The 27143-nt window shown below is 48.0% G+C and overlaps 1 protein-coding gene across 6 annotated transcripts; it reads right to left on the reverse strand.

Moving 5' to 3' along the window:
• PITX2 (paired-like homeodomain 2) lies at positions 1 to 24700 on the reverse strand. 6 transcript variants are annotated; one of them, XM_011945772.1, is made up of 6 exons: positions 24498 to 24700; positions 19349 to 20714; positions 15544 to 15599; positions 14934 to 15071; positions 3737 to 3942; positions 1 to 1267 (listed from the first exon to the last, which is right to left on the reverse strand). In XM_011945772.1, the coding sequence occupies exons 3-6, from the start codon at positions 15587 to 15589 to the stop codon at positions 704 to 706; spliced, it is 954 nt and encodes a 317-aa protein (XP_011801162.1). In that variant the 5' UTR covers positions 15590 to 15599; positions 19349 to 20714; positions 24498 to 24700; the 3' UTR covers positions 1 to 703. The 6 variants fall into 6 exon arrangements, with proteins under 6 accessions (XP_011801162.1, XP_011801163.1, XP_011801165.1 ...); XM_011945773.1 differs by lacking the exon at positions 19349 to 20714; XM_011945775.1 differs by lacking the exon at positions 14934 to 15071.
• Positions 24701 to 27143: the final 2443 nt, after the last annotated feature.

A 27143-nucleotide genomic window follows, 5' to 3' on the forward strand; every position in this document is an offset into this window, starting at 1 on the left:
TTTGTATGCAGTATATTTTACTCCCATGAAATAAAACACATTTTTTTCATATTTGCTGAAAAGTAAAACAATAATATTGTACGAAATGTTATACACAGGGTAGGTTGTACATAGCAGTTTCAGAAACATCATTGCATCCACCAGAGAAACTATTCTAAAACTGATATTCACACATTTTTTTATAATAATAATAATATGTTAGAAACATACAGTGTGGCATTTAGTATATACACTCCCTTGCTTGCAAGCGAAAAATCCTAATCGCTTCTGTATAACATGCTTTATTTTAAAGCCTAACCTTTAAAAACACTGTTGTGATATTACTAACAACTGCTTTTATAAAATTAATTTGACATTTCGATATATATACATCCTTTCAGTCATTTAAATGTTAACAATGCTAAACTTAAAAAATAACAAGCTTATAGTAACGTTAAAATGTCATATCCAGTCAAACATTTGTTTGTGTATGTGTCCTTGCAACTGTTGGAAATACTTGTAGTGAAAGATGTCAGACACTGAGGACATCCCTTTGAAATCAAAGGAGCTCTCTCTTTGATTCAGTGGTTTCCTTTTCTCTATATAGCTTCTCTTTCTCTCCCTTTCTTTAGTGCCCACGACCTTCTAGCATAATTCCCAGTCTTTCAAGGGCGGAGTTGCCCCATTCGGCACGGTCCTAGGATCCCGGCGCTGTGGGTGCGGCTCACACGGGCCGGTCCACTGCGTACTGGCAAGCACTCAGGTTGGAGGCCGGGTTCTGCACGCTGGCGTAGCCGAAGCTGGAGTGCTGCTTTGCTTTCAGTCTCAGGCTGGCCAGGCTCGAGTTACACGTGTCCCTATAAACATACGGAGGAGTCGGCGGCGCGTAAGGACAGGCAGGCGTCGGCACTGCGGAATTCAGCGATGGGCTGCTCAGGTTGTTCAAGTTATTCAGGCTGTTGAGACTGGAGCCCGGGACGCCCGTCACTGCTGAGGGTACCATGCTGGACGACATGCTCATGGACGAGATAGAGTTGGGTGGGGAGAACATGCTCTGCGATGACAGGGGGTTGACGTTCATAGAGTTGAAGAAGGGGAAGCTCTTGGTGGATAGGGAGGCAGATGTTAGACCCTTGGCGGCCCAGTTGTTGTAGGAGTAGCCTGGGTACATGTCATCATAGGGCTGCATGAGCCCATTGAACTGCGGCCCGAAGCCATTCTTGCACAGCTCGGCCTGTTGATTGCGCTCCCGCTTTCTCCATTTGGCCCGACGATTCTTGAACCAAACCTGAGAGCGGTTGGGGCAAGGGAGCAAACAGATGCCACAGTGCAGATTAATGAAACTTCCATCAGAGGCCAACCCCCGCCCTCCCCCGACACACACGCTAGCACACTCACACACCCTAGCCTCGCTTCACTGCACCGCCCTGCACACCAAGCTACTAGGGCCAGCTTTCGGTTATTGGCTCGGGTCTCCACCAACCGCGGGCGATCTGGTCTGCTCTGGCCTGCGAGCTGGGACTCGGAGCTACGCCATAAACCCCAGCCGAATGCATGGAGACCTGCGGACAGCTTGATCACTCAGTCAGGCTTTTCTCCAGGTCCAAAAACACTTAATGTAAAATAAACGCAGGGCAGCAGGCTTTTCCAACCCTTCTCAGGGCACCTTGCAAAGTTGCTTCCATTCCGAAGCCACAGACCCACGGATGAGAAGAAGGGGCTGGAAAGGCACTAGAGGACCCTCTTCCTCCCTTGCAACTCCTCCCTCCCCTCCCTGACCTCCACTGTCGTCCCCCACCTCCTGGTACGTGCTCCCTTAATAGGGACTAGGCCGCCGACACCCTTTCTCGCCTAGCAAAACAACCAAATAAAGAGCAAAAGACCAACTCTCCGTCAGCTCGTTAACTCCAGGAGCTTGGCATATTAAACTCTGGGAACCCAGAAAGAGTAGTTCTGCAGATTCCCCCTCCTTTCGCTCTGTCCCCTCTTTACCCTAAGCCCACCACAGGCCTGGCCCGTGCGCCAGGCCCAGGCCGGTCGTTTGGCTTTGCAGGCGGCCGCCCAGGCCGGCCGGCCGGCCCCCACCCGTGTCCGGTGGCCCAGCCGCAACCCCGCTCCCAATCCACATCAGGCTTCCCCGTCGCCCCAGACGGCGGCTTTTGTGTATTGGAGCGAGGCCTGGCCTGAGATCTCCGAGCTGACACCGGTGATGTTTCACATTACACATCTCCGCCGGGTCCAGCCGCGTAATCCTTTTCTCTTTTTCCTTTCATTCTTGATTTCCTTTTTATCCCCCTTCCTCTTTGCACCCCACTGCTATAAAAAGCACGCCTCACTCCCACTTGGCTCGACAAGCAGCCGCCCTGGAAGGAGAGGCAGCTGCAAGGAGAGCCCAGCGCCACCGCTACAGAGCACTAGGGCGGAGCTGCGGAATAGCGGGCGGGGTGGGAGGGCGTTTTCGAAGGATCCCAGAAAACCCATAGACTCTGTCTTTATTTTAATTACTTGCCATTTCTACCCCAGACCATCTAAACTTTGCCCAGGCGAGAAGAGTAAGTGAGAGGCCCGTTCCCCTGATGCGCAAGAGAGCTAATGAAAGACTGACCCTGCTCAAAACCACGCCGCCCAGGACCCAGCTGTGGCTCTGGGCAGTTAAACTAAAACCATTTTCAACTTCTTCCCGGCCTTTTATTCACCAGCATAGCCTCATGCCTTGCACAAATGCCACCCAGAAAGTGTCTTCGTTCCCTCTGATTTGGGAAAGCATTTTGGTCTTTATTCTTTTTATCATTGTTGTTTTCTTCTTTTTGCTTTCTCTGCTCTAACTGGGGGCTTTACTTTTCCTACCCAGAGCACTTAACTTTTTTTTTTCTTTTAACAGCAAAGCCTCTGGATGCCGCTTGATTTGCTTGATTCTGTTTTCTGCTCCAGAATCCTAACAAATTTGGAATCTTCCACCGACCAGCATAACCCAGGACGTTGCTATTGGGTAATTTATTTAAGCTCATTTTTGCCAATCCATAAAGTACACATTTGCTACAAAGTTAAGGTAAGCCCCTTTTACAAAACTACGATTATAATTTAGAGGAGGGGGTGTGAGTTTCAATCTCCAGAGTTCAACTCCTGAAATAAGATAAATAAACCAAGCTGAAAAGTCTTTTTTCATTTTTTCTTTCTCCTAAGAGGACTAGCAGTTGTGTATTAAAACTTGGCCCCTGGAGATCACAAAACTAGGAAGTAGGGTGTATGGAAGAGACCTGAATGACCGAAAAAAAACGTAAAGAAAGTGTAAGAAGCGCGAACCCAGGAGGGAAAAAGCTGGGACAGGGCCGGCACAAAGGTTTCCCAGGGAGGGCCAACTCGTGTGTGTCTCTGGCGGGTTTTCCTTGTTAAAGGCGCACAGGTTGGAGCCTGTTCGCGGCTCTTGGCCTGGTAGGGATTTTATTAGCTCTGGTCTGGCAATTAAAAGCCAGGAACACAACGCCCTGTGCAGGGGATTGCCCACGCAGCCCGCCTCGTGAGGTCGCGGGATGGCGGGGCAGTGAGCCGGGGCCGTTCCAGGAGCCTGCGCCCGGGCGGCAGTCCTGTAGGCCTCGGAGAGGGAACTGTAATCTCGCAACCAGGCCGCCGCGAGGCCTTCTGCCTTTGCAAAGCTGCGCCCCACCGGCGCCCTCCCACATTCCCTCCTGGTCTACTTGGTCTGTACGTCCGCAACATCCTCCCCCTTATCCCTCCAAGACTCCGTGCTGGCTCCTACCCGGACTCGGGCTTCCGTAAGGTTGGTCCACACGGCGATTTCTTCGCGTGTGGACATGTCCGGGTAGCGATTCCTCTGGAAAGTGGCTTCCAGCTCCTGGAGCTGCTGGCTGGTAAAGTGAGTCCGCTGCCGCCTTTGCCGCTTCTTCTTGGACGGGTCCTCGGCGCCCACGTCCTCATTCTTCCCCTGCTGGCTCTTATCTTTCTCTGAAAACGAAACACACAGTTTCCCGTCAGCATGCCCACCTGCAACGCGAACGCCAACTGGACCGGCAGCAGCTGTGGAAGAGCTGGGCTGCCTGGCGCCGGAGAAGGGTGCGCGCGGCGGCTGCGGGCCGCGAGGAGCTCTGCGCCTGTGGGGTGTGAGGGCGCGAGTGTGGCTGTCCGTGCCCCATCTCCTCTCCTCTCCCAGCGCCGCACGTTTTATTTACATGTTTATCTCACCGCAGCGGCACATTCACTTTTATAGACTGTGCTTTCAAGTATATTTATACACCTTTGCGCAGACACACCAAATCTCCTGGGACTCGCACACGCGCGCGGCTTACAGACCCCCTCCCCCCTCGCAGAAAGCTCAGATTTCGATGCGGTTTGGGAAGCCTAGGAAAAGATGTGGGGATTCGGTTGGGCACCCAAGTTCGCCGGCCCTTTCTAAGAAAAAAAATAATGCCTCTTCGCGAAGGGCATTTCTGAGTGGTTTTAGATAATTTCCTAACGAGTGGAGCTCCTCGGGAGCTGAAAGCCGAGAGGAAAACAGGGACTGAGGTGGGGCGGCCTCTGAAGGTCCTCGAATCGAGATGCTGGGATTTTTGTGACCCAGGAAACAGAAGGGAGGCCAGGGTAGGCAGAGAGGGCGGCAGAAAGGCTCGCGCCGTTAGCGCTCGAGGAGGTGGGCCGGTCGAGGGAGAACTAAAGGGATGCGGGGTAGTCAAAATTCCGGCTCCCGGAAGTTCTGCGGAGAGCCAGGCGAACGACCACTCCCACCACGCCTCCCCCTGGAGGGGCTGACTTCCTTGGGGTGAGAGGGAGCGCGTGGCGCGGGGCAGCTGAGCTGGAATGTCTGCAGGGCGGCGCGGCGCCTTACCTGCGGCCTCCGGGCTGGAGGTGTCGGAGATAGTGTGCACCTCCAGCCTGTGCTTGGAGGAGTCCAGGGAGCGGGGCTGACCGGGAGCCAGAACCGAAGCCATGGGTAACGGCTGGGGATGGTGACAAGAGGAGGATGAGGAGACGGCCGACAGCTTGGTCCCTGCTGCTCGGTGCTCCAAGTGAAGCGGGCCTTTCATGCAGTTCATGGACGAGGGAGCGCGCCGCTCTACCAGTCCTGGGCTGCTGCCCCGCCGAGCCCCCGTAGCCGCCGCTGTCCACTCCGGGTCGCGCTCTAGGCGCGGAGTTTCCCCGCTGCGGGCAGAGCCAGGGGACGCAACCCCCGCCGAGTTCTCAAGCCAAGCTGCCCCCGTCTCCTCCGGAAGGCTCAAGCGAAAAAGTCCGGAGACCGAAAGTCAGCGGGCAAACGAAGACATGGGATGCAGGCAGAAGGGCACCACTCGGAGAGTCTTTAGGGAGCAGGCTTCCAAGCTCCAAAGCGAAATAAGAGTGGGCAAAGACCCCCTTCTTCTCTCCCTCCCTCCCCCAAAAACCGCTCCAATAAGGAAAGCTAACGCAGACCGCGCTCTGCCCACCCCCCACGCGGCAGCCCTGACAGCGAAGTGTCAAGAGTGACAGGGACAGGTAGCTGATATTAGATCCCCTGCGGCAGCGGCAGCCGCTGTAGCAACGACGCTGCCCTCGGAGCGCACCCTCCGCAACGCGCACACGCACACCCCCCGGGCGGTCAAACAGAAGCCGGGCCTAGCCGCAGCTCAGCTCCAGGCACCCAGGCGAGCGACGGACCAGATCTGCGGCTCCGCGCTTCCCTGTTGGCCTAACATCTTAAAACCAGAGGCGGGCTTCCTGGGGCCGAGACGTCACTCCGCCGCGGCCCTCCCCAGCCCTCTCCGCCTCCACCTCCTCCCAGACCCTTCTCCGGGTGGGAGTGACGTGGCTCCGCACCAATCAGAACGCCCCGAGACGCGGTGGAGGGACTGTCCTGCCTGCACCTATCAGCAGTGCGGGGCCGGGCTAATGCCTCGCAGTGCCCACTAGGTCTACACAGGCACGCTCCCGGGAATTCTGCTCCTGCCCAGCCCAAGGCGATCCGGCTTTTAGTACGAACCCAAAGGTGAAGAGATGAGGCTAGGAGTCGAAGGCTTGCGAGAAGAGAGTGGAAAGTTCAAGGGCTGAAAGGTACAAGGATCAACAAACCCCCTCTTTGTGTCTCACTACATCCATTTCCAATCCCCCACCCCATATAAAAAGGAGACATGCTACTTAAAATTAGAAAATTTGAAAAACAGTAACAAATCACTTCTCTGATCTTAAATTTTCCAAACAGCCTGTCAAGTGAATGCTGCGCTAATCTGAAGAAGCTCGACTTTAATTGCAAAGAAGACAGCCCTGAAAAGGCAGGCTAATAAATTAGAAATCGAGAAGCAAATGGACCCGTCAAAAGAAAATTACTTTGACTTTAAACGAACAACTGTTTGGTGGTTCACTCTGGATTTATACAAGAATAAAAAGTCGCCTCAGATCACGTTCTCTGTGATGCTTATTAGTCCCCGGACAGAAAACACACAATAGAATAGAAACACTAGCCCAGCATTTTCAAAACGCTGAAAGCTTATCCATTCTACTTAACGTTGATTAAGACACATATCCTAGATCTTTCAAATTCCTTGTACACTGTATTAAGCTCGTCCTAACCCGAGAGAGGCACGCTTTAAATTTGACTCTCTTGTTTACTTTATTATCAATCAGATTCAAATCCATAAAGCCTGTAGAATCAACAACCTTGAGCTAATTATATATGAAATATGCCTTAATGAATTTCCATACAATTAAGAATGTTGCCAAATAACCAATTTCAAGGATAATTTTTAACAGTCCTTTTCTTTTCCCAGTGAGCTCAAGGCCGTCTTGAGCCGTTAAAGTCCAAGCAGGCAGCAGGGGTGTGTGTGGGCTAAGGGCGAAAAGCCTAGAACAGCTCTCAAATAGGAAAAGCAAAGCCTTATTTATTTATATAAAACAAAAAAAATCACCTTTGGAGACATCAACTCTTTATAGCACTGTTTCCAAGTAAATTTAATTTCCAAATAAATTAAAGAAAGAAATCCAAACGTATTCAAAATAATTTTTGAAAGTCCTTTTGTCCCCCAGCCTAGGTCAGCTGGAGAGGACAAACTAATCTCCCTGGGTTTCTGCATTGGCGATTGTTTTATTGTGGAGTTAGTGTTATCATCTCTGAATGTGTATTTGTTTGACGTTACAGTCAATGATTTGCAGTGCCAGCATGAAGTATCTTTAAAACACTCCCTCCTTGTCCTTGTTCACAAGATTGGGAAACTTGTTCAGTGTGGAACAAAATAGATGAAGCAGAATACAAATATATTTGCAATTTATGTGTCTCTCCTTTGCCCTGTCCACCCCCAAACCCTGTCTGCAACTCCTCCCCATTTTAAACTTGTAGTCCAAAGACCCAAATGAGAACTTTTTTTCAATCTTTCTTCACCAGTATCATCCCACTTTAAGAGTAATTTAGCTGCAAGAGAGGAATTTCTTCATAGTAAGATTTAAATCAGCATTTCTGCTTTTAACCTTTTATTCCACTTTACCCCATTCCACACATACAGACACCTGCTCAGAGTGGAACACATCCTCATGTGACAGGTCTGCATTAGCTGAGGCTCATACATCCAGCTATATTAGGTCCTGCAATCTTATCACTAAATTATACACATTACACCAGCAGCCTGTTGGTAAAGAAGGTTAAATTAATTTACATTCTGCTCATTATCTGGTGCTTAAATGACGCATTTTATCCCTGAGATTTGGCGGAGAATCTCCTTCTCAGACCCCACAGCGTTTCACTGAAGACAATGCTCTTACATTTGTAGTGGTTTTTAATCTGATAAGACTCTAATTTGCTTAAGTCTTTTAAATAAGGGTTTTAAATGTTTCTAGCCATTTTCTTATTGAATTTCCTCTAATTCCCCCAAGATCATAAAGTATATGTGTAAAGTAAATATTTCCTCCCATCGCACTGCCAGCCAATGACCTATAACTAAGTCAATAAGAATCCAGCTCTTTTCTGCCCAATGTGTTTACTAATCATATTCCAGTTTCTTCTTTCAAACCTCAGAATAGCTCTGGTCCCCACAATACCATGCCCCCTTAAAGCTTCATTTCATGAAGGGACTCCATCACATTAAAGAATGAAAAAAATCTCCACTGTAGTTAGTATACACAGCCCCTGACTCCTTGTTTTTCAAGATTCAAACCCCAGAGCTGCAAATATTTTTGGAAGCTTGGGTGTTAATGTCTTATTTTAGAAAGCCGAGAAGCTCCACAGAGCCATATAGCTTTCTAACCCCGTCTCTCATAAACCCACAGAATTTTGATTTAAGCTCTGGTGGCTCCACTCTACTGATGGAACTTTCATCACGGCAAATATACATGTACGAAGGACCTCAATCATCCTCCAAAGTGGTTGAAAAACCCAAGGGCACGTGACCGCTCCTCATAGTACCAACATGTGGGAGACGTTGGAAGCACTGGGGATCAGCAGGCAGCCTAGATGCCTAAAAAGATAAGGAGTCCTAACTTGTGTGGACCCATTGAAGTCAAGTGGTGAATAAAGACCATTATCTAGAGAATTCAGATTACAGTAAAAGCAAAACCATATCTATTTGTATATATATTTACATCCATTTTATATTACAGACACACACACACACACACACACACACACACACACACACACACAGGCTCTGTAAACAACTGACTCAGAGTGAGGATTTTCTTTGCATTTTTCCAGCAGGAGTTTCAACATTCTCCTAATCTCCTAATCACTTTACACACTCACAGCAGCGGCTATTGGGTGACATTCTTCTCAGGCCCCCTGTGTGGCAGGACACCAACATGATAAGTCTGCATGGGGAAAAGGAGGTGTGTGGTGGGAACTAAGAAACACTGTCCAGTGAAAACTCTGTGGCATGGTGGTGGTTGATTTTGGAGATTTAATGTACATAAGACTTGTGGGCGCACAGGCATAGGCAGTATAGATGAGAAAGGGGCCAGAAGTCAAGAAATCTTGTGCATTTTGTGATTATAGCACTACTGTGACCTCTGGCTAAGTTCTTCTTAATTGGTTTTAGAAATTACTATGAGTTCAGCCTCTAACATAGAAGTTTCCAATATGAAGAACATCAGTGGGATCCTTGTAGGAAAACTGGAGGTGCTGCATGGCTTACGCGGGGCAAAGAAGGAAAGCCCAGTGCAGGCGTGAGGTTTTGAGTCTCAGAGACATCAGGGGTTGTCTCAATTGGGGTTTCTTGCTTATTATTTCAAAGAAAGATCCCAGATGAGGGAAATGTGTGACACCGGGTCAGCCATGTTTTGTGCTGGTATTTACCACTGATTACCAGTCTTAAAGTCTTATTTAATTTCACACTCTTCAGTGTTAGTTGTACAAAGTCCCTCTGGCCATGGTGGTTAGCCGTTGAGCTGCGCCGCCAAACTCTCCGTATCAGTGACCCAGGTCTGGCCTGGGACTAAACCAAGTGATCTCTGACTTTTGGAAAGAGTCTGTCTTCAGAGTTCACCCAGAAGATGGCTTAATCAGGTATCTCCCTGAGCTGTCAGGCCTTAGAGGGGTGGGAGTCCTGCCTGGTCCAAGCCAGCTCAAGGGCAAGGCCTGCCTGGACTCAGCTTGGAGCCACGTGATGGGCGTGAGTGTGTGAGCTCCTGGTAAGGCACAGAGGTCAGATGGAGACCTTGCACCCTGCCCGAGAAGTGCCCTACCCCCTCCACTATCTGGCTTTTCTGTGCATGCAAACCAAGCTTAAAACCATCCACTACCCACCACCCCTCATAGCCATGGAACCAAATAACACAGAAATTAAAAGCTTCACTGTAGCTATCCTTTTCCCCATTTCCTAAATGGAATTTAAAAAGCTCTGACTTGTCAAAAGGGGAAGATTATTTTCTGAATTAGAACTCTGTAGATATACTGAGCAACAGCCACCCTCTCTGGGTCCCTGCAAATGGTACCCATCCTTCCATCCCACAGCTCTAGTTGCTCAACCGTTTGAGATTTGGGGTAACTAGCTGGGGGAATAGTGTTCAGATGGCAGTGGGAGTTACCACCTCACACTGGCCTGGGGAAGAGATGGGAGATTAGAGAAGGGGGCATTTGCTAGAATCACTCTATGAACATGCCGTTAATGCTTCCTCACATTTACATGTTACCGTCACAGTTTTCCTAGGTGTCCCTGAATCTCCAGAAAGCAACTACTCGCCAAACTAAGTAAGATAAGGAGAATGGTATAGCGCATGTGTTGGAAGAAGGGGAAAGGAGGGTGGAATATGAAATCGAGCATAGTTATCCAGGTCAGGAAAGAAGGAAGTGGTAAGGGGCTAAATGAAGTCCCCTCTTACTTTTTTAAACAACAGTTGGATTAAACGCTCATCTATCTTCCTCTTTTTCTCTTTTCTTCCCTCTCCAGCACATGTCCATCTCCCTTTTCGATTTCTTTTGCTCTCCCTTCTTTCTGTTTTCTCTCTCCCAGACATGCTGGTAGCTAACATTCGGCATTAGTTGTCATGGTGACCATAAATCACATAAATCCAAAAATACCCACCTATAATCTGAGATGAAGCTTTTATTTCCCTAGCGAAATAATATTTTAAAAGCTGTCAGCTGACAAAGAAAGGAACCCACCTCATTGTAGTAACCCAAGTAATATATTACTTCTAAAGGTTTAAATTAAAATGTCAGCCTGTTAAAAACATGCTGGTAGAGTCTTGGACACTCCTCCTGTCAGATCCTCACAAAGAAGTTGACTCTGTCATTCCTGGTCGCTCTTTAACATACACACACAATTCTGTATGCTCTCTCCCTTTCTATTAATTTCTTCCTCCCCTACCAACTACTTTAGCTCTCAAAGACTGTATGTATTGGGTTCTAAAAGAAAGGAATCTCCTCCTGGATCAGAAAAGGGCCTCACTGGTTGCTGAAGTGAAAGATGTGGGGTTTGTGGGGAAAGGGTATTAGGACCATAATGGCGGTGGTGGTAGGAGGTCATCCTAGAGGAGTTAAGAAGAAAAAAAAATGCAGGGAGAAGGACTGGAGGTGGAAAGACAGAGTAACAGAAAACTGAGCAGGGTGGTCAGGTGCTGTAGTGAAGTCTAGCTCCGAAATGGTAGGTATATATTCTCCCACTCCTGCCTTTTTCTCCTCGGAGAGAAAACTTTCCCAATCAGAGACCCTGGGGGGTAGGAGGCGGGCAAACGCCGCTGCAGTTGGGCCTTTTGTCTTCTACCTTGGGCTTGTTGTCTTTTGCCTATCTTGGATTACAGGGTATTCGCCTAGATGAAGAGCCATTAATTACCCATTCAGTCAATATTAGGAAGACGACAAAGCTTTTTACATAGGATTAAGAAGACATCAGATTGTTCCATTAGTATATTCCTGCTCACGAATAAGCTTTCGTTATACATTTCCTTTTCCCCCGAGCCGCTCTAACAACTGCTGCATATATTAGCAGCGGGCGGTGCTGTATAACAGCCGAACCAGCCTTAAGAAACTTTGTGTACCGAGTCAGCAGCGAGGAACGCGATCTGTAAAGACCACCTTTGCGGGTAAGGATCCGCAGGGACTGTCTACCTTGGGACAATTGGTACAATTTCCCCAGGTGGTGAAAAACCACAAAGCCGTGGGGCACCTTTCCAGTGAGCTGCAGATTTGACTGGGGGCGTGCGGGGGGACAGGGAGAGGGGAGAATGGGATGGCGGAGGTCGGGGGTAGGAAAGAAAATGTAAAAATTCTCCTCACCCCTATTTCGTTGCTTTTTCCTCAAGCCTCATGCCCCCTTCAGCAAGCACCTGTCCCTTCGGCGCTAGCCACAGTTAGAGTTCTCCACCTTTTCTCTACACATCCCCTTCTTTCTGACAAGGCTCAGGACCTTGGTCACTAACCCACGCAGCACCATTTTGCGTTTTGCTACAGACGGTCTGGGTTGATCTCGCTGGTGTCTGTGTTAGGATTAAAATCGCTTCATAACGGAGAGGAAAACGGGGTTATTTGCTTTCAGGGGGTATATTAGGAGTCCACGTAGTATATGCTCCGCAAACATTCCCTGATTGACTGAGAGGCGCGGGGGCGGGGCGGCGGAGAGGAGTCTGTGGCTGCCGAGGCGGCCAGGGTTAACCCAGGTCCTTCGAAGAAGGCTGGGACCGAGCTGCTGCCGCGTGTGAAGGTGTGTGTCGCGGCTGGAGGTGCCACAACGGGCCGTGGAGCCCACCTCCCAGAGGGAGGAAGTCTGTGCACACCAGAGACTTCGGTCGAACACTTTCAGCCCATCCACTGGGCCAAAGCTATTTAACAACGTGTTCCTGAGGGAGGCCCGGGGAACAGGCGTCAGGTCCAAAGGGGCTGCAGCGCAGTCCGATTTCAGCACGGAACCCAGAGCCGCTGCCCTGAAACGTTTTGAGCCAGTGACAGGGGAGGGTCAATCCGTCCTCCTCCTGAAGGTGAAGACCATTTTATGAGTTCCACAAGATGAAGGCACCTTTCAGGACCCTCAAAGCAAGAAAAGCCAAAGAAAGGCCTCTTTACTCTAGGGGGTCATTCTCAACTGGCTTCTGCACCATCTTCTGCTAGCTGCGTCCGTCCACCCTCTCAAACCTCTGGCTTTTAGGGGTCTCCAGTTGCTCTCGTGCTAGCCCCGTTTCGGGGTTCTATCCAGGCTGGGCATCCTCCCAATGGGTATCAAGGACACTGGGAGTCACTTGGGAAGGAAGGCAGAGCCTGGACGGCTTAGAGGTGGACTCTGCCTATACAGAACGTTTAGTCTTTAACGAGGACATGGTATTTTGGGGGGTTGGGGAGCAGAGGCGGAGAAGGTAGCGTTATAGACTATCATGGTCCTTTAAAGAAATCATATGTCATTGTGAGCTTTTTTCTCTTTAAAAGCAAAGAAAAACTTAAAAAAATACAAGAAATAAATCCTTTTGTTTTACAAGCAGGCTGTGGTCAGGACTTTGGATATTCCAGAAGTTAACTTATAATCAGGGAAGGATAGGTACTCTGTCAACTTTTCCTTCAGCAGTGCTATAACTTTGCCCATTCACATGTGATTTTTTTTTTGTTTTGTCTACTAGTTCCTTAAAAGCCAATTAAATTAAGATTTTCAGCATTTCTTCTCATTACATGCCTTTTCGTAATTAATGGCATTAAACGTGTTTGGGCAGCAATTTTTCTTTTCGGTCTAAAAGTAGAAAACAGACACATTGAGTGTAGGGGAAGAGCCTTTCACGTGCACTAAAATAGTGCGGGCCTCAAAGTAATGGTTAAGAAAGCAATCATTCACTATTTCTAGTTCTTTATTAGCTAGTTACCGAAAGAGAACGACCAGGGGTGCCTGCCAGGCTTGTGACTGGCGCAAGCAAGACTCCTGGGCTCTTAGCCGTTTCCTGCTGACATACGAGGATCCCATCCCACCGTAGGCTTCTCCACCTGTCCTCAGAATGCATTCCCCATGTCTAGGAAACCCGGGGTGGGGACTGGGGGAAAGAGGAGACATTTTGTGTCTCTCTGGCTCCCCGCACAATAAGAAATGTCAGCCTCGGCTTGGCGACTGCGAGCCCGCCCTGCGCGAAGCGAGATTGAGGAGATCCTCTAGTCTGACCGGAGCCAGGGCTGAGCCCGCACAAAGCATTCTCCCCAGAAGTCATCGCTGCTCTTGATTTTTAACCATATCCCAAACATACTACGGTCTAATAATTTATTTTTACTACCGATTATCAAACAGAAGAAGAATTTAACACAATCTAAATGACAGAAATCACACGACGTTATCTCTGCATTGCCCCCATTTAACCCCATGGGGTTAATCTCGGACAAGTGAGCGTTTAACTGGCCCAGCAGGGCGACTGGTGGTGTAGTGCAGTGTCCAGGCGTGAAGCACCAGATCACTTTAGACGCTCCATTTCAACAAATGATCATTTTCTCTCAGATTCACGGGGAAACTCCAATGCAAGATCTTTGTTTTCTTCTTAGTAATACGATTTGTTTTTTTGGCCGGGGTCATAAATCGTCCCCCTCCATCCCATATTACATTTGTATTCTTACACTTTAATCCGGAAAGAGGGGGTTAGGGGCTGAGGGCTGTGGGGGGGCTTTATCTGCTCACATTATCAAAGGTCAACAGCCTCCTAAGGCTAGGCACTTATTCACTACGGAGTCAGGAAAATAGAGGAACAGTAAATTTGAGGTTCCCCCCGCCATGTATTTGAAAAGAAAGACATCTTCCCTCCTCCATCCCTTACACGCGCGCACACACACACACACACACACACCCCTACAGAACAAGTTTCAATTCAGGAAAGGCCTGTGGCATAGGTTGGAGACTTTTTTAACTTTTTACTTAAGCCTGCAGACCTCCTCTGGCAATGTCCCTCGACCCCTCAAGAGTGAAACCAGCCAATCAAGCAACGATATCGCCAAAACCCAAGGCCTGGCAACCAGTACTTTAGGCAGGTTCGCGTCGACAGGGGCAAACCTCCATTCTACCCTGGGCTGCTAAGCACAGTGGCTGCCCTCCAGCTCTGCAGGAATATTGTCAGCCCGCCTCCCCTCCCTCAACCAGCCAAAGCAAACCTTCGCCAACTCAAGTTTCCCGTGTTTGCCTCCCGCGATAAACCGCGCACCCACAAGTCTGGGTGGGGCGTGGCTGAGAGCCTGAGGGGTTGAGTAGGCCCTGGTGGTGTTGGGCGCAGTGGGACATGACGAGCGACAGAGGTCGCTGTTGGACCACTTTTCCACGCCAGCCAAGGCGCCGAGCTTTGCTGGAGAGTGCGAGGGGATCAGACCACAGGGAGAGAGCGAGAGGGAGGTGTTGGGTCTCAGGAGTGCAGTATAATTTGGGGAAAGGAATTAACGTCCCTGAGACGGCTGCTTCCCGTCCCACCCAGAGGCCGAGTGTCTAAATTCAAGCAGCAGGCGCGCCAGGTCTGGCGGCCTCGCCTCCTTGCGCTTCGCCCGAGGCCCAGAGTCCCAGAGGCGGGTGCCCAGCGCGCGGCCTGCGCTTCCCTCCCGGCCTTACCATTGGCGCCAGGATGCTGCCGCGGGAAGAGCTTGCTGCTGGCTGCCTCTTTTCGGCTCTCAGGAGAGTCCGTGAACTCGACCTTTTTGATTTCGGAGTCTTTGGAGAAGAGACATTCAACGGCCGCCGGCTGCACGCCTGGGCCACGCGCGCGCCCGCCCCACGTGCGGAGAGAGGAGCCCCGGACCGTGGCCGAAAGGAGCCGGGGACGGGAGGAGGGGGAGGGGCGAAGCAGGCCGGAGGAGAAAGAGGGACAAAGAGCAAAGACCCAGTTAGAGGAAAGAGCGGACGGCATCCCCGTCCCCCGGACCCTCTGGCAACCCGGGGCATGATGGCGTACTCTCTCTGCGCCTCCCCGGCTGCCCGCGGTTCCAGTCGGGAGGAGTAGGATAGGGGGCTTCGGTATACAGCGCGCCGCTGCTTCCTTGTCCACCGCCCCGCCACAGAGAGAGGTCACTGGCGATTTGGTTCTGATTTCCTTCCTGCCCAGGCTGGCCCCTCGGGAAAGCGCCCCTCGCTGGGGCCTCACCGCAGGGCCGGTGCCCTCTTGCCGCCCTCACGTGGCGCGGCCTCCCGTCCGATGACCCGGGCAGGAGAAGGGGGCTCTTACCTAATTGCACACACGCCGACACCAGTTTGCGGCAGTTGGTCTCCATTCCCCGTTATCTGCAAAACAGAAGAGAAGGAAGGCTGTAAGAAGCGGCGACCATCGAGCGCGCAGGGCTCAGATGGGACTACCCGTTACGCTAGCTGTTAGGCGCCTACTGTGTGCAAGACTTCAGGCGTGTTTTTCCGACCTGACAGCCTCTGTCTGTGCAGCAGCGTCTCCAGCCTAGCCTCGGGCCCATGACATCTAGATTTTATCAAGAGGGCATCTCCATCTAGAGTTGCCGCAAAAGGGCCCAGAGGTTAGAGGACTCTAAAACCACAGTGTGCTGGAGAGGCTGTGGACCTACTTTCAAGAATCTCGGTGCCGGGGTTAAGAACCCATCTGAACGCGATGGCAGGGGGAGTGGGTGGGTGGAGAGGACTTTTCTCTTTGGGAAGTTGTATGCAAAGACCACCCTTCAGTGCTTGTCCATTAGTCGGAGCTCAGCAAACATTTGCACAAAGTCAGAGCCAACGTGCTCCTATCCTAGACAGCAGTTTCCCTCGGTTTTCTGTAATTCTGAAACGCACGAGCTCTTGGCCTAGGTTGTTCCAGGAGCGAGCAGACTTCGGGCCTCTCATCCATCAGGAGCCGCTTTTCCATATTTAGCCACACTTTCTCCTAGAGATACTAACCCGGCCATTTATTTACCCTAAAGTATGATTTAAGATCGCAGAGAGACACCGGGTGGACTGAGCGAGACTGAGGAGAGCAGGGCAAACGTTCTTGGAGGGTTTACTGCCCGACCAGGACGGAGAAAGAGCCCTGGTATAACTGCTACCCAGTTCTCCCCCTTTCTCTCCCGGGCAAGTCAAATCTTTTTCACGTTTTCAACCACAACGCAGCGAGCCAAGCATTTAACGCGCTCCCCCTTATTTGCCACAGGCAAGTCGGGAGAGGTGGGTCTCGAGGGGCTCCACCCGGTGGGTAGAAGAGCCGCGGCTGCTTTAAAGACAGAAGAAAAGAAGGTCCAGGGCTCCCTAGGCCCCTTCGATCTCAGCGCCTGCCTCTCTCCACGCTAACCAGGGTACGCCGGCGACCGCAGGGCCCACTTCGCGCGGGTGCGGGGATTGGGGTGGGAGGAGGCATTGTTGGGTTGGCGGAGGCACAGAGGCGGGGCAGGGAGCTGTGGGCCTGCCTGTGGCCTGAGTCGCGTTTCCCTGCGTCTCGGCCTCTCCTGAAGGGAGCGGGTCCCTGGGAGCCTCTGGCCAAGGTTGCTGCCTACAGGCGCTGTGGCGTGGGGATCCAGGGTGGGCACCGCCAGGAGGTTCCCCCACCCGCTAGCGAGAACACGGGCAGGGACTCTGCCGATTCGATCCTTGTGGGCCCGTGGGCCCAGAAGTAGCAGTTTGGAGGCTCCAGATTTAGTGATTCTGCAGTAAAATCACAGGATTAGTCCCTGATTGAGATGTCTGTTCGTGAGATATTACAAAATTCATTATCACAGCTTTCTACTAACTCGATATGAAGTAACACAGATGGGATTTTATTAGTCCAGACTTCAAATGTTTACTTATGATAATTTCAGAGGAAATTTGCATGTCATCATCATTTCGATAATCTTTTTTTTTTTATATGTCTGAACTGGCTGCATTATTAGCTGGTAGCCGGAGCACTGCAGATGGTAACTGCAAATAGTTTTTATTTATTTATTTTTTTAAAGAATGAAGTATACAAAAGAAAAAGATTGGGTTGCTCAGTATAAAGTCAGTCAATTATTACACATTCTTCCCCCCACTTCCCCCTGCTTCAGTACTGAAGACCAAACAAAGCAATACAAAACAAATCTTCAAGAACTCATAGAGCTCCACTCTAAGGACTGAAAAGAAGGTCAAGGCGTGTTCCTTAACTCACTCCTACATGTCCTTGTGACTTGGAGATTTATTTTGCAGTCAAAATGAGCCTTGAGACCTGCATTTTTATGCTTCATTTAATGACCAGGCCTACTAGAAGAACGGAGTCTAAATAACTGGGGAAAATAATTTTTTGAAAAGAGACCCCCAATTCCCGCCTGCTGATCCTTAAACTTGCCTTATCAAGGCAAGTCTTCTCTGAGAAATTTGGCTGCCAGACTTTGGGACTGGCTTCAATGGCTAATCTCACAAATTGAGATGGGAGACTTTTCCTGATGGGACGTAGTTCTCACTCCCAAAGTTCATGTTCTGGTTGGAATGTATATGCCAAGGAATCTTGTTTGGGCCAACTGGGGTTTTATATTGTGAACACGCAAAAAGCACTACACGGCTAATGGAGGACGCGGAACCATGGCAAAGCAGGCAGGCAAGCCCTAAGAAATAAAATAATTTGCTTAAAAATAATTTCTGATGACTGCTGCAAGAATGAAAGTGCAGGAAAAATACAGTTCGAATAATCCCAAATCCTTTCACATCTCCTCCCTTTTCGTTCACTTTGTTACCCCATAACAAAATCTTTAATGGAAAGTTTAAAAATAAACAGCACAGGAGCATGTGTTTTAAATGAATTAAATTGTGAAATTAGCCAGTAAATTAATTTGTAGTAAGTAATTATTTAAGGAAATTAAAATACTGCCCAATTCAGTTACGTATTTTACCATGTGTACGCGTTCTTTATAACCAATTAATATAAGTGCTTTAGGAACATGTGAAGACAAACACGCTTAACTTAAGGAACAAAGCACCTAAATAATTGAAGTGTAATTTTGCTGAGTTAAAGTAAAACATCCATAAATGAAATAGCTATTTAATTTTTTAGGGAAAGTTTGATTGTTGAAGTCTTGTATGATCATGTTACATCAACAAAAATCTTCAATTTATTTTGCTTATGTGCTTTGTTTTCTTGATATTATTGGCATTTGAATTTTAGATGGATTTCTGCCAAAATGATATTTTGTGTGATAAAAGCATCTTTAGTTTTGATTGATGGACTAAAAAGAATGCAAGGAAATTTCTCTAAATCAGATTAATTTTTCACAAAAATATTTTAGAATGTATGAATTCTGATATTTAAATTAATAGTAGTAAAAGTTTTCTCCGTTTAGTTTAGTAAGACAATACTCACACAAAAGTAAAAAAATCACAGCACCCTATGAGAGTTTGATTTCTAAATTGCTTAAGAAAGTAAAGTGATTAAACTGGAAAAGAAGAACATATTTCTGAGGTTTAGAATCGAAATTTTTTTTCTTAATCTCCAGTTGGAAAATAATTCTCTGCATCCATTTAAAATGTATCTTCTGAAGTGCGAGATTGGAGTTGACTGGTGATCAATTTAAAGGAGTTATAATCCAAAGAAATGGTGCAAGCTTGGCATCCAGGCCTGGCTCCCAGGTAATTCGCTTGGGCCTGAGAGGTCACTAACTGCCAGTTAAGATGGAATCTTTTTCTTTTCTTTTCTTTTCTTTTTCCCCCAATGGATAACAATGGGAAAGGGGCTAATCTTCCAGTAGCTGAAACTTTGTACCCAGCCCTTTATCTTGAGAATGCTAATCCTTGGCCCCAGGATTTGTTCCTGCAGTGTTGGCACCGAGATTTAAGGGAAGATACCTCATTTTAAATGCCAGCCATGGTCGAGCTTCCCACTCGACTTCAGCACCCGGTAGATTGTTAGTGTCTGTGGCGGGGGACGAAAGGAACAGGGCTTTGCAAGGTCTGTTTGCCAACTGCGTTACCTTGGGCGAAACGCAGCCCCAAAAGCCACAAATCACCTACGGTGAAGATTCTCCGAAGTGGAACAAATTTCCAGACTCGCATTATCTCACATCCCTGCGGGATAGATGGCCTCCACTTACCGGCTACCGGGAGAGAGCTGCTGTCTCCGCGTCCCACTGCTTCCCGGGACAATTTCCAGCGAGCCGAGGCTCCGGCTGCACGGCAAGCGCCCGAAAGCCGGGCCTCAGAGGACTGCAGGGCTCCTGAGGTTGCCAAGTTCCTAAGGAGTCCACGGGTGCGCAGGGGCCTCCGAAATCTAGCCGCCACTGGCAGTTTCTTTCTGCTCCTCTCCAGCTTTCTCGCTCGGTCTCGCACTCTCTCTCCCCTCCCTCCCTCTCATCCCTCTCTCTTCCCTCTGCTCCTGCTCCGTGTGGGGAGTGACGTGACGTCAGCAGAGATTCCACCAAACTCCACTGCACAGTGGCGCGCGGGCGGCCGGCCGAGCCCGGCTGAGCGGCTGGCGATACAGGAGCGAGCACAGCGCCCGGGCGAGCGCCGGGGGGAGCGAGCAGGGGCGACGAGAAATGAGGCAGGGGAGGGAAGCAGAGGCCGGCGGGCCGAAGAGTCGGGAGCCGGAGCCGGGAAAGCGAAAGGAGAGGGGACCGGGCGGGGCACTTAGGAGCCAACGGAGGAGCAGGAGCACGGACTCCCACTGTGGAAAGGAGGACCAGAAGGGAGGATGGGATGGAGAAGAAAAAGGAATCTGCGCCAAGCTGGCAGCCCTAATAAATCAGAGGGGGAGCGCCAGGGCAGCGGGGAGACAGAAAAGCACTTCTGGGGAGCAAAATCAGGACGGGCTGGGAGGAAGCGACAGGGAAAGTGGCCAAAGAGACGGAACAAAGGACAATGTGCATGGGTTTGTTTGGGAAGAGGCGCGTGGAGTGTGGGTGTGAGCGTGCGTGTATGACCTTCTTTCAGGCCTGCAGAGTTGAGGAAAGAGGTCACAGCAAAGGACTGCGGCGGGAGGAAAGTGAGGGACCGATAGAGGGCGGGAGTGGAGGTGGGCGCGGTGGGGATGGGAGAGGATGAGTGAGGAGAAATCTGAAGAATGGAGTGAGCTAGTGGGAGAGGGTGGGAGGGCCACAACCGTAAGCGAGCGAGCTAGGCTTGTCAGCTGGGTAAGGCCGGGACTCTGGGCCCAGCTTAGCGGGACACCGCGCCCGAGGTCAAGGCGGGTGGACTAGGCACGCTGAGAGTGTCGGCGCGCAGGTGGGCACGGCCACGCACTGACCGGTGTTCACGAAGGGTTTGCGCTGGACAAGGCTCAGATGCTCATAGAGTCTAGAATTTCCTCTGCTGTACCTACATTCAACAAGTTCACCCTGGGTCACGGATATCTCATTTTTTAAAATGACGAGGTTAAGGTTCCTGGCGAGGATGGTATTAAATTGCACGGGATGGAAGTGGGGGTGGGGGAGAGAGTTTCCCTCAACTCCACATTTGTTCCTGTAAAGCAAAGAGTATGTGAAATTACAGGGGATATTCTCATCCGAAAAGTGTGCCTTACTTCTGAACCCTGATTTTCTGATTTCTTGACTTGAGCAAAGACGTGTATTTCGGTAGTAAGCAGGATATTTTGGCTCTATCCTGCCTTTGAGTGGAAGGACTATAAATATAATTCGCCTGGAGGACCAGGTGTGAAGGCTTCTGCCAGGCATATGGGACAATGTTTTTTCAATCTCAAGGGCATCCTGTTAATGTATGTTTTTGGAAAGTGTTAGAACACAGCCATTGCTCCTGGATTCAGGTTTTCCCACTAATATTAATTCCTGCTTGGGAGCAAAACTCAGGCCCTCTATTAAAAAGACCTCTCTTTGGTCCCTAATTGAGAATAAAGCTCTCTCTAAAAGTTGTATCGCTCTTCCTACATCAATATATCAATATTCACAATTTTAGGAATATATAATGACTCAGGAGAATGTGCATAAAATAGATACATTTTAAAAAGCCTGGTGCTTAAAACTAACCCTAGTCACTATATAGGTGCTGGCTTTCCCTACTTTCGGGGGCTGTCTGGAACATGTTATGTGTTTTCTTGAATTACTCCGTGTTTTGAATTCATTTGAGTTAGCAGTAAAAACAGGCAAACAAACTTGCTCAATTTGTTTTGAGTGCTAAATCCCTTCACTTTGAAATAGCTAACAGTCGACAGATGGACTCATTTTATGGAAAGGGTTAGCCTCTTCAGCCACGAAGAAAACCGATGAGAGATCTACATTTTAAGCCATTTCTAACCTCCACATAACATCCGTGAAAACTCAAACTTTCTCTCTTTACCCAGTGGAAACTCAAAGCAGTGTTATTTAAGGGGAGAGAAATGAGGGGGAAAATGCCCACGTGCTGTTTAATTGTATTTCCTCTCTGACTCTGAGAATTTCTATTTTTGGTTTTTGAAATCTCACCGAGGCAAGAAAATCAAATTTATTCAACAAGTCCCACAGCTGAACTCTAATTACAGGACACCGGAAAATGCAGTCCGAGAAAGACATTTTCACCTCTGCCCATCGACGATTTTCGCAGCCTCCCCACTCCTCTGAGTAATGGGCTAATATAACCCTCTCTTTTTTTCTTTTCATTTTGTAGAGATTAAGAGGCGCTCGTAGCAGAACGGCCTCGCCTTCAGCTGGTGGCGAGGAAAGGCAATCTTACGGAAAAGTTGGAAGAGAATGAGAAAACCAAAGACAGAAAGATTCAGAGACCCACGGAGAGACACAGGGAGAGGGAAGGGAGTTGCGGTGGAAACACGCACAGATATGCGCGTGCAACTCCCTCCCCTCTTTCAGGTTTCAGAGGTTTGCAAACCAGGGCTGAGAGGAAGGGGCTTGGGAAGCTCACGTTCCCCTCGCCCCCCCTTCTGTCTGGACTCTCGCCCGCCAGGGGCTGGTTAACCCCAGTCCCGGCCGCCGCAGACACTGCACTGAGCTTTTGGGTCCTCGCCTCGCCCAGCGCCAGTGCAGCTGAAGTGAGCAGCTGGTGGGAAATGCAAATGGCTCCTGGAGAAATAGAAGATACAGAATGATTCTCATTCCCTCCTCGAGTGTGTGGAAGGAGCTGGACATACGTTTCACGCTCCTAATCCTTCTTTTACATTTTTAGTCATACTCCTATTAAACAACTAATTAATGCCCAGAATCACCAGGGAATACATTAGGCATGCAATCGTAGAAGCAGGGTACTGTGGGGCTACAAACCACCGAGCTGATTTAAGACGTGGATTTTAGGTTTTTCCCTTGTCAAAGCAGTAAAGGAAGAGTGGGCCGTGGCGACTGTATTTAGATTTCGATTACTTCAAATTAGAAGGGGGTGGAGGGAGCGTCCAAGCAAAGCAAGCAATTCTCTGCCCTGCAGATGTAAACAAGATTGTAGCATCAAAGGTACAAGCTCCTTTAGGGCAAGATCGCCTGGACTGGGAGCCTGGGGAGGGAAAACACTAACCTTACGTATCTGTGAATTTCAAGGATGTTACGCTTTTACATAAACAACTCCAGTGCGGATCCTCTGGTAATCCCTGGGAGTAATCCCACCATTCTAGAATATTAAAACTTTTTTTCCCCGTCAAAGAGTATATCCTTTTTATTTCCTCAAAATCTTGAACTATGTTTAAAGATAATAGTCTTCCAGTAAACTAGAGCATTGGACCATTTCCTTCACCCTTTCCTACAGACATTTCGATGATCTGATTTTAATGTGTGGGTGGCACAGGGAATTAAAAACAGCCCACAAAACTAAGCTTAGGTGCAACAGTGCTGGCTAAGTGGGTTCAGATAATTTTTAGTGAGAATCTCATTTACACTCCTCCCCACAATATGTTGAGGCAAGTGATAGAACTGTTAGAACGGGAATCAAATTGGAAAGCTCAGGGAGGACAACAATTGCGTGATCAAAGTGGGGCAAAACCGTGGACAAATATGGGGTGACCTCCGCCAACTCCCTCTCATCCAAGAGTCAGGATTTGGGAAAGGTACAGTATTATTTCAGAGCCCGCTGTGACGGGCTGTGCGCTACCATTTACTTTCTTCACTCTGGATTATGATCTCAACCCTGGCAAGCAATTTCCCCAGCTCCTTATCTGACAACAAGCGAGTATGTAAATACCAATGGCTAGCGATGTTTAACTGCCTCAAACATTATTGATTTGTTGGCTGTTCTAAATTGTCTTCCTAGTCCAGGTCTTGTTTCCGAATTGTCTATTCTAGAGGTTTGATCCATGCCTCCGATGCTACAATACAATAATTGTTTTTTTTTTTTAAAGGCATTTAAGATGAACCAATTGATTTGCATATAAATTAAAATTACTCTGCGTTGCCTATTCCAGTGTTTTATAATCATTTTGAAATTAGTACTTAACCACTTGAGCTAAAAGAATATATAAATGTCTGTATTGACTCACTAATGAATTACCCAATTAAAACGTCCGGGAAATGCTGGGCGCTGCAAAGATTGTTAAATCAAGACATATTACAGGAGGGATGAAGATTAGAAAGGTAACAGACCAATATCTGGAACTCAAAACGGAGTTTCCGGTGATTCCTAGCTTTAATTATGGAGCAGGGGTCTTTCTCTTCTGTTGTTAAAAAGATTTTGTGCTTGTTTGTGAGTGCATTCAAGTGGAAGGAGAGCTCACAAGGCTACGGTGGCTCAGGCCCTTTGCTCGGACTAGGACCTTACAGTTCTAACTCAGGAGCGTTAAACTCTGGAAGACTCCGGGGCAGCCCTTGGAGGTGCGTGGCCCCGCAAGCCGCCAGGCCAAGCTTCCTCTTTTTGTCTGCCCCTCCGGCAGGCTGGGCGAGCTATTGCAGTGAGCTTTCCGCGCAATCGAAGAGCTGGAACCAGAGCCCACATTTAATAGATATGCTAACTGAGCACTTACCTTCGTCCTGAGAATAGGAATAAAAGGTAGCTCTTCTTAAGAGAGGCAGTGCAAAGGCACGCTATAGGAGTTCAGAAAAGGCTGGCGGCGGGAAATCTGTAGCCTGGGGGCTAGTCAACATCTCCTTTCATTTCAAGCACTTATTGATTTGCTGTTGTCATCTTTGGCGACGCAGAAGGACACTTGAAAGAATTTCTGATGGGGCTCTGATCTGAGAAAGGAGGTGACCTGCCCAGGCTCCCACCAAATTCTTAATTACCACATCAGCTGCTTTTTTTTTATCCCCCACCCGACTTCCTTCCCCCATGGCAACTGAGTTTGCTTATTCTTAACTTTTTAATTATTCAGAAACTCCTTACCGCTCAGTGGCTTCCCTTCTTCAGCAGTTTTCTATTTGAACCTTTTCCCCCTTTCCGTGGTAGGGCCTGTATATTGATCCCTCTGACCTTTGGCACATCTGTGTCCTCCGAAATCTCTCAATCTTTTCAGATTTGAGGATGGAAGGCTCCACCCTCTCCACTGTGTGCACACATTCAGAGATATGAAAACTTACACAGACTGCCTTCAAACCCAGGGGATCTAACAGATGTTCCCTTTCCAGTTTGTCTCTTGAAATCTGAAATGCCTGCCTGATTCCAACTTGGATACCACTCTCTCTTGCCCTTCCTTTTTCAAAGCAGTTTGGACATGTGTACAAGTGTGCCCAGAGCATCTCCACCCATATTCTTTACCAAACTGTAAATAAAGAAGAACTAATGAAGTAGATTGGCATATAGATTGCATCAAGAACCAGAATCCCCGGTTTCTGGATTCCCCATTCAATTCTGGCTGTCATCTACATTGAGAGAGTCATTCCGAGCAGAGGCCCATAGAAACCTGCATTGTGGGACAACAGGTAAAGCCACAGTAAAAAGTGGAATAATTTTAAAGTCATTTCATTAGCATGTAAATTGTATTTCTGGGTTTTGTTTGTAACCACCTAGTTTTAGCATACACAGAATTAGACAGGAAAAAATAGGTCAACACAGTTATTAGTACTAGGGAAGACAAAGTCCACGGGCTCATCAGTGAAAAGAAGATCCCCGAAGTCTGTAACTTCTGATCTTTTAATTTAATTTATAATTGTGGGAAGGAATAAGACACCAACTGCTTTATGTATTTCATTTACATCGATCAATTTGTGTTTCCATCAAAAGCAGTTATATAGAATTTCTTTTAACTTCTGGTAGCAAGTTCAGAAAATAAAGCTTACAGCCACTTGGAACTGGATACATCTCTTGAGCTGACCATTCCTGTAAGTGCAGGAATATAATATAGTTCTTCTATGGTCTTTTTGTACTCTTTCAGGGTTTGCGAGTCCTTATCAGGTCTGACATCACTGTTTGGGTCTACATTAATTAAAAGCAAATTTGATTTCTATGCTGATTTTAAAACAGCCTATTTGGCCAGCACAATCTTGGTTTTCAAATTACAAAAACCTTTTAATACACAAAGCTCCCAGTTTTTGCCTCCTTTAGCTCCTTGCTCCTTCAAAACTTCTATTTTAATTGGTGTAAGTAATAATAATTTGTATTACTATTTGTACTTCTTTCATTTTTTTGGAGATTGGGCTGGCTTTCAGAGAGAACACCAGCATCACCACCACCACAAACAACAAAATCTAAAAGTGAAGCCCTTTCTTGCATGATAATTGGTACTTGGAATGCTTCTGACTTACTCAATGTCATCTTAGAAAGGTACCTTGTAAACTTTCTTGGAATTTCTAGCAAGAGTTTATAGTAACTGGAACAACTTCTCTCTGGGAAGATATCCTCTTTGATGGGCTTTCAGTTTCTGGAGGAATAGATTGAGAGTAATTAGCGCGGGAGGGGACATTGGAAGTTGGCAGCTATGTCAGCTGAAACAAGCCTAGGTTCAGTGAGGTGATTGATGCTGTGGTTGATTCCCCACCCCGAGTTTCTCTTTAATTGGGGCACTGACTTTTCCCACTATGGGATCCCAAGGCACTTGGTGTGTATGCAGATTCCTCCCTCCTGGTCTTTACCATGTGGTTTCATAGCAGGTCTCTGGTTCAACGATGTTTTATAGTCATAGCCCTCATATTCATTATCATGATCTCAGTGTTTAGGCTTTAATGTATTTATATGAAAGCTGCTTTATTAGTAAGCTGGAGTACACAGGAGAGATGGGGGCAAGTAAGGACTCAGCAGAACTCAAATTCAGACATGTTTAAATGGCTTTGACTGTGTAAAGTGTGGCAATGCTTCCTGCTGCCCTAGCTTTCTACTCTAAGCTTCACGTGTCCTTTGGCTAATGAAGTGTGATATAGGCCACATGGTAGGAATAATAGTATTTGTTGAGAACAAAGTGAAGCCAGGAAACCTGATATATACAAAATGCATCTAGTAATTTGAATTAGTAATAATGGTAATAACTAATATTTACAGAGTGCTTAGTTAATCTAGCTATTGTACTAAACAGTTTTGTATTGACAATCACACTTATTCCTACTACAAGGTAGCTACTGTCATTTTACAAATGAGGACAGTGAGGTTTGGCATGATTGTGTCACTGACCCAAGGTCAACCAACAAGCTTATAACCACTGGAAGCCACAGTGGATAGGATATTGCTTCAGGTCACATAGTCAGTAAGTGGCACAGTGGGAATTTGAATCTAGGTTTGTCTAACTCCAAAGTCCAAAATGTTAACTAGTACGCTGAACCAACGGCAACCAGAACCAGAAGATCAGGGGCCTCTGGGGGAAAGAAATACAGAACTTACATATGGAATATTTCATAAACAAAAGAAAAATGTAGAGACAGGAAAAGCAAATATATTTCTTGTGGGATGGAGAAAGTCAGAAATGTTTTAAATGCTAAAAAGGAGGAAATGAGAAATGATTGGATGAGAAAGCAGAAAAGTCAAACTCCGGTATTTGTCCTGGGCAGTTTAGGAAGAGAAAGGTTAGCTCAGGGATATTCCTGAGCCATAGGAAAATGAATG

Source organism: Colobus angolensis, unplaced genomic scaffold, assembly GCF_000951035.1.
Source record: "Colobus angolensis palliatus isolate OR3802 unplaced genomic scaffold, Cang.pa_1.0 Scaffold244, whole genome shotgun sequence".
NCBI lineage: Eukaryota > Metazoa > Chordata > Mammalia > Primates > Cercopithecidae > Colobus > Colobus angolensis.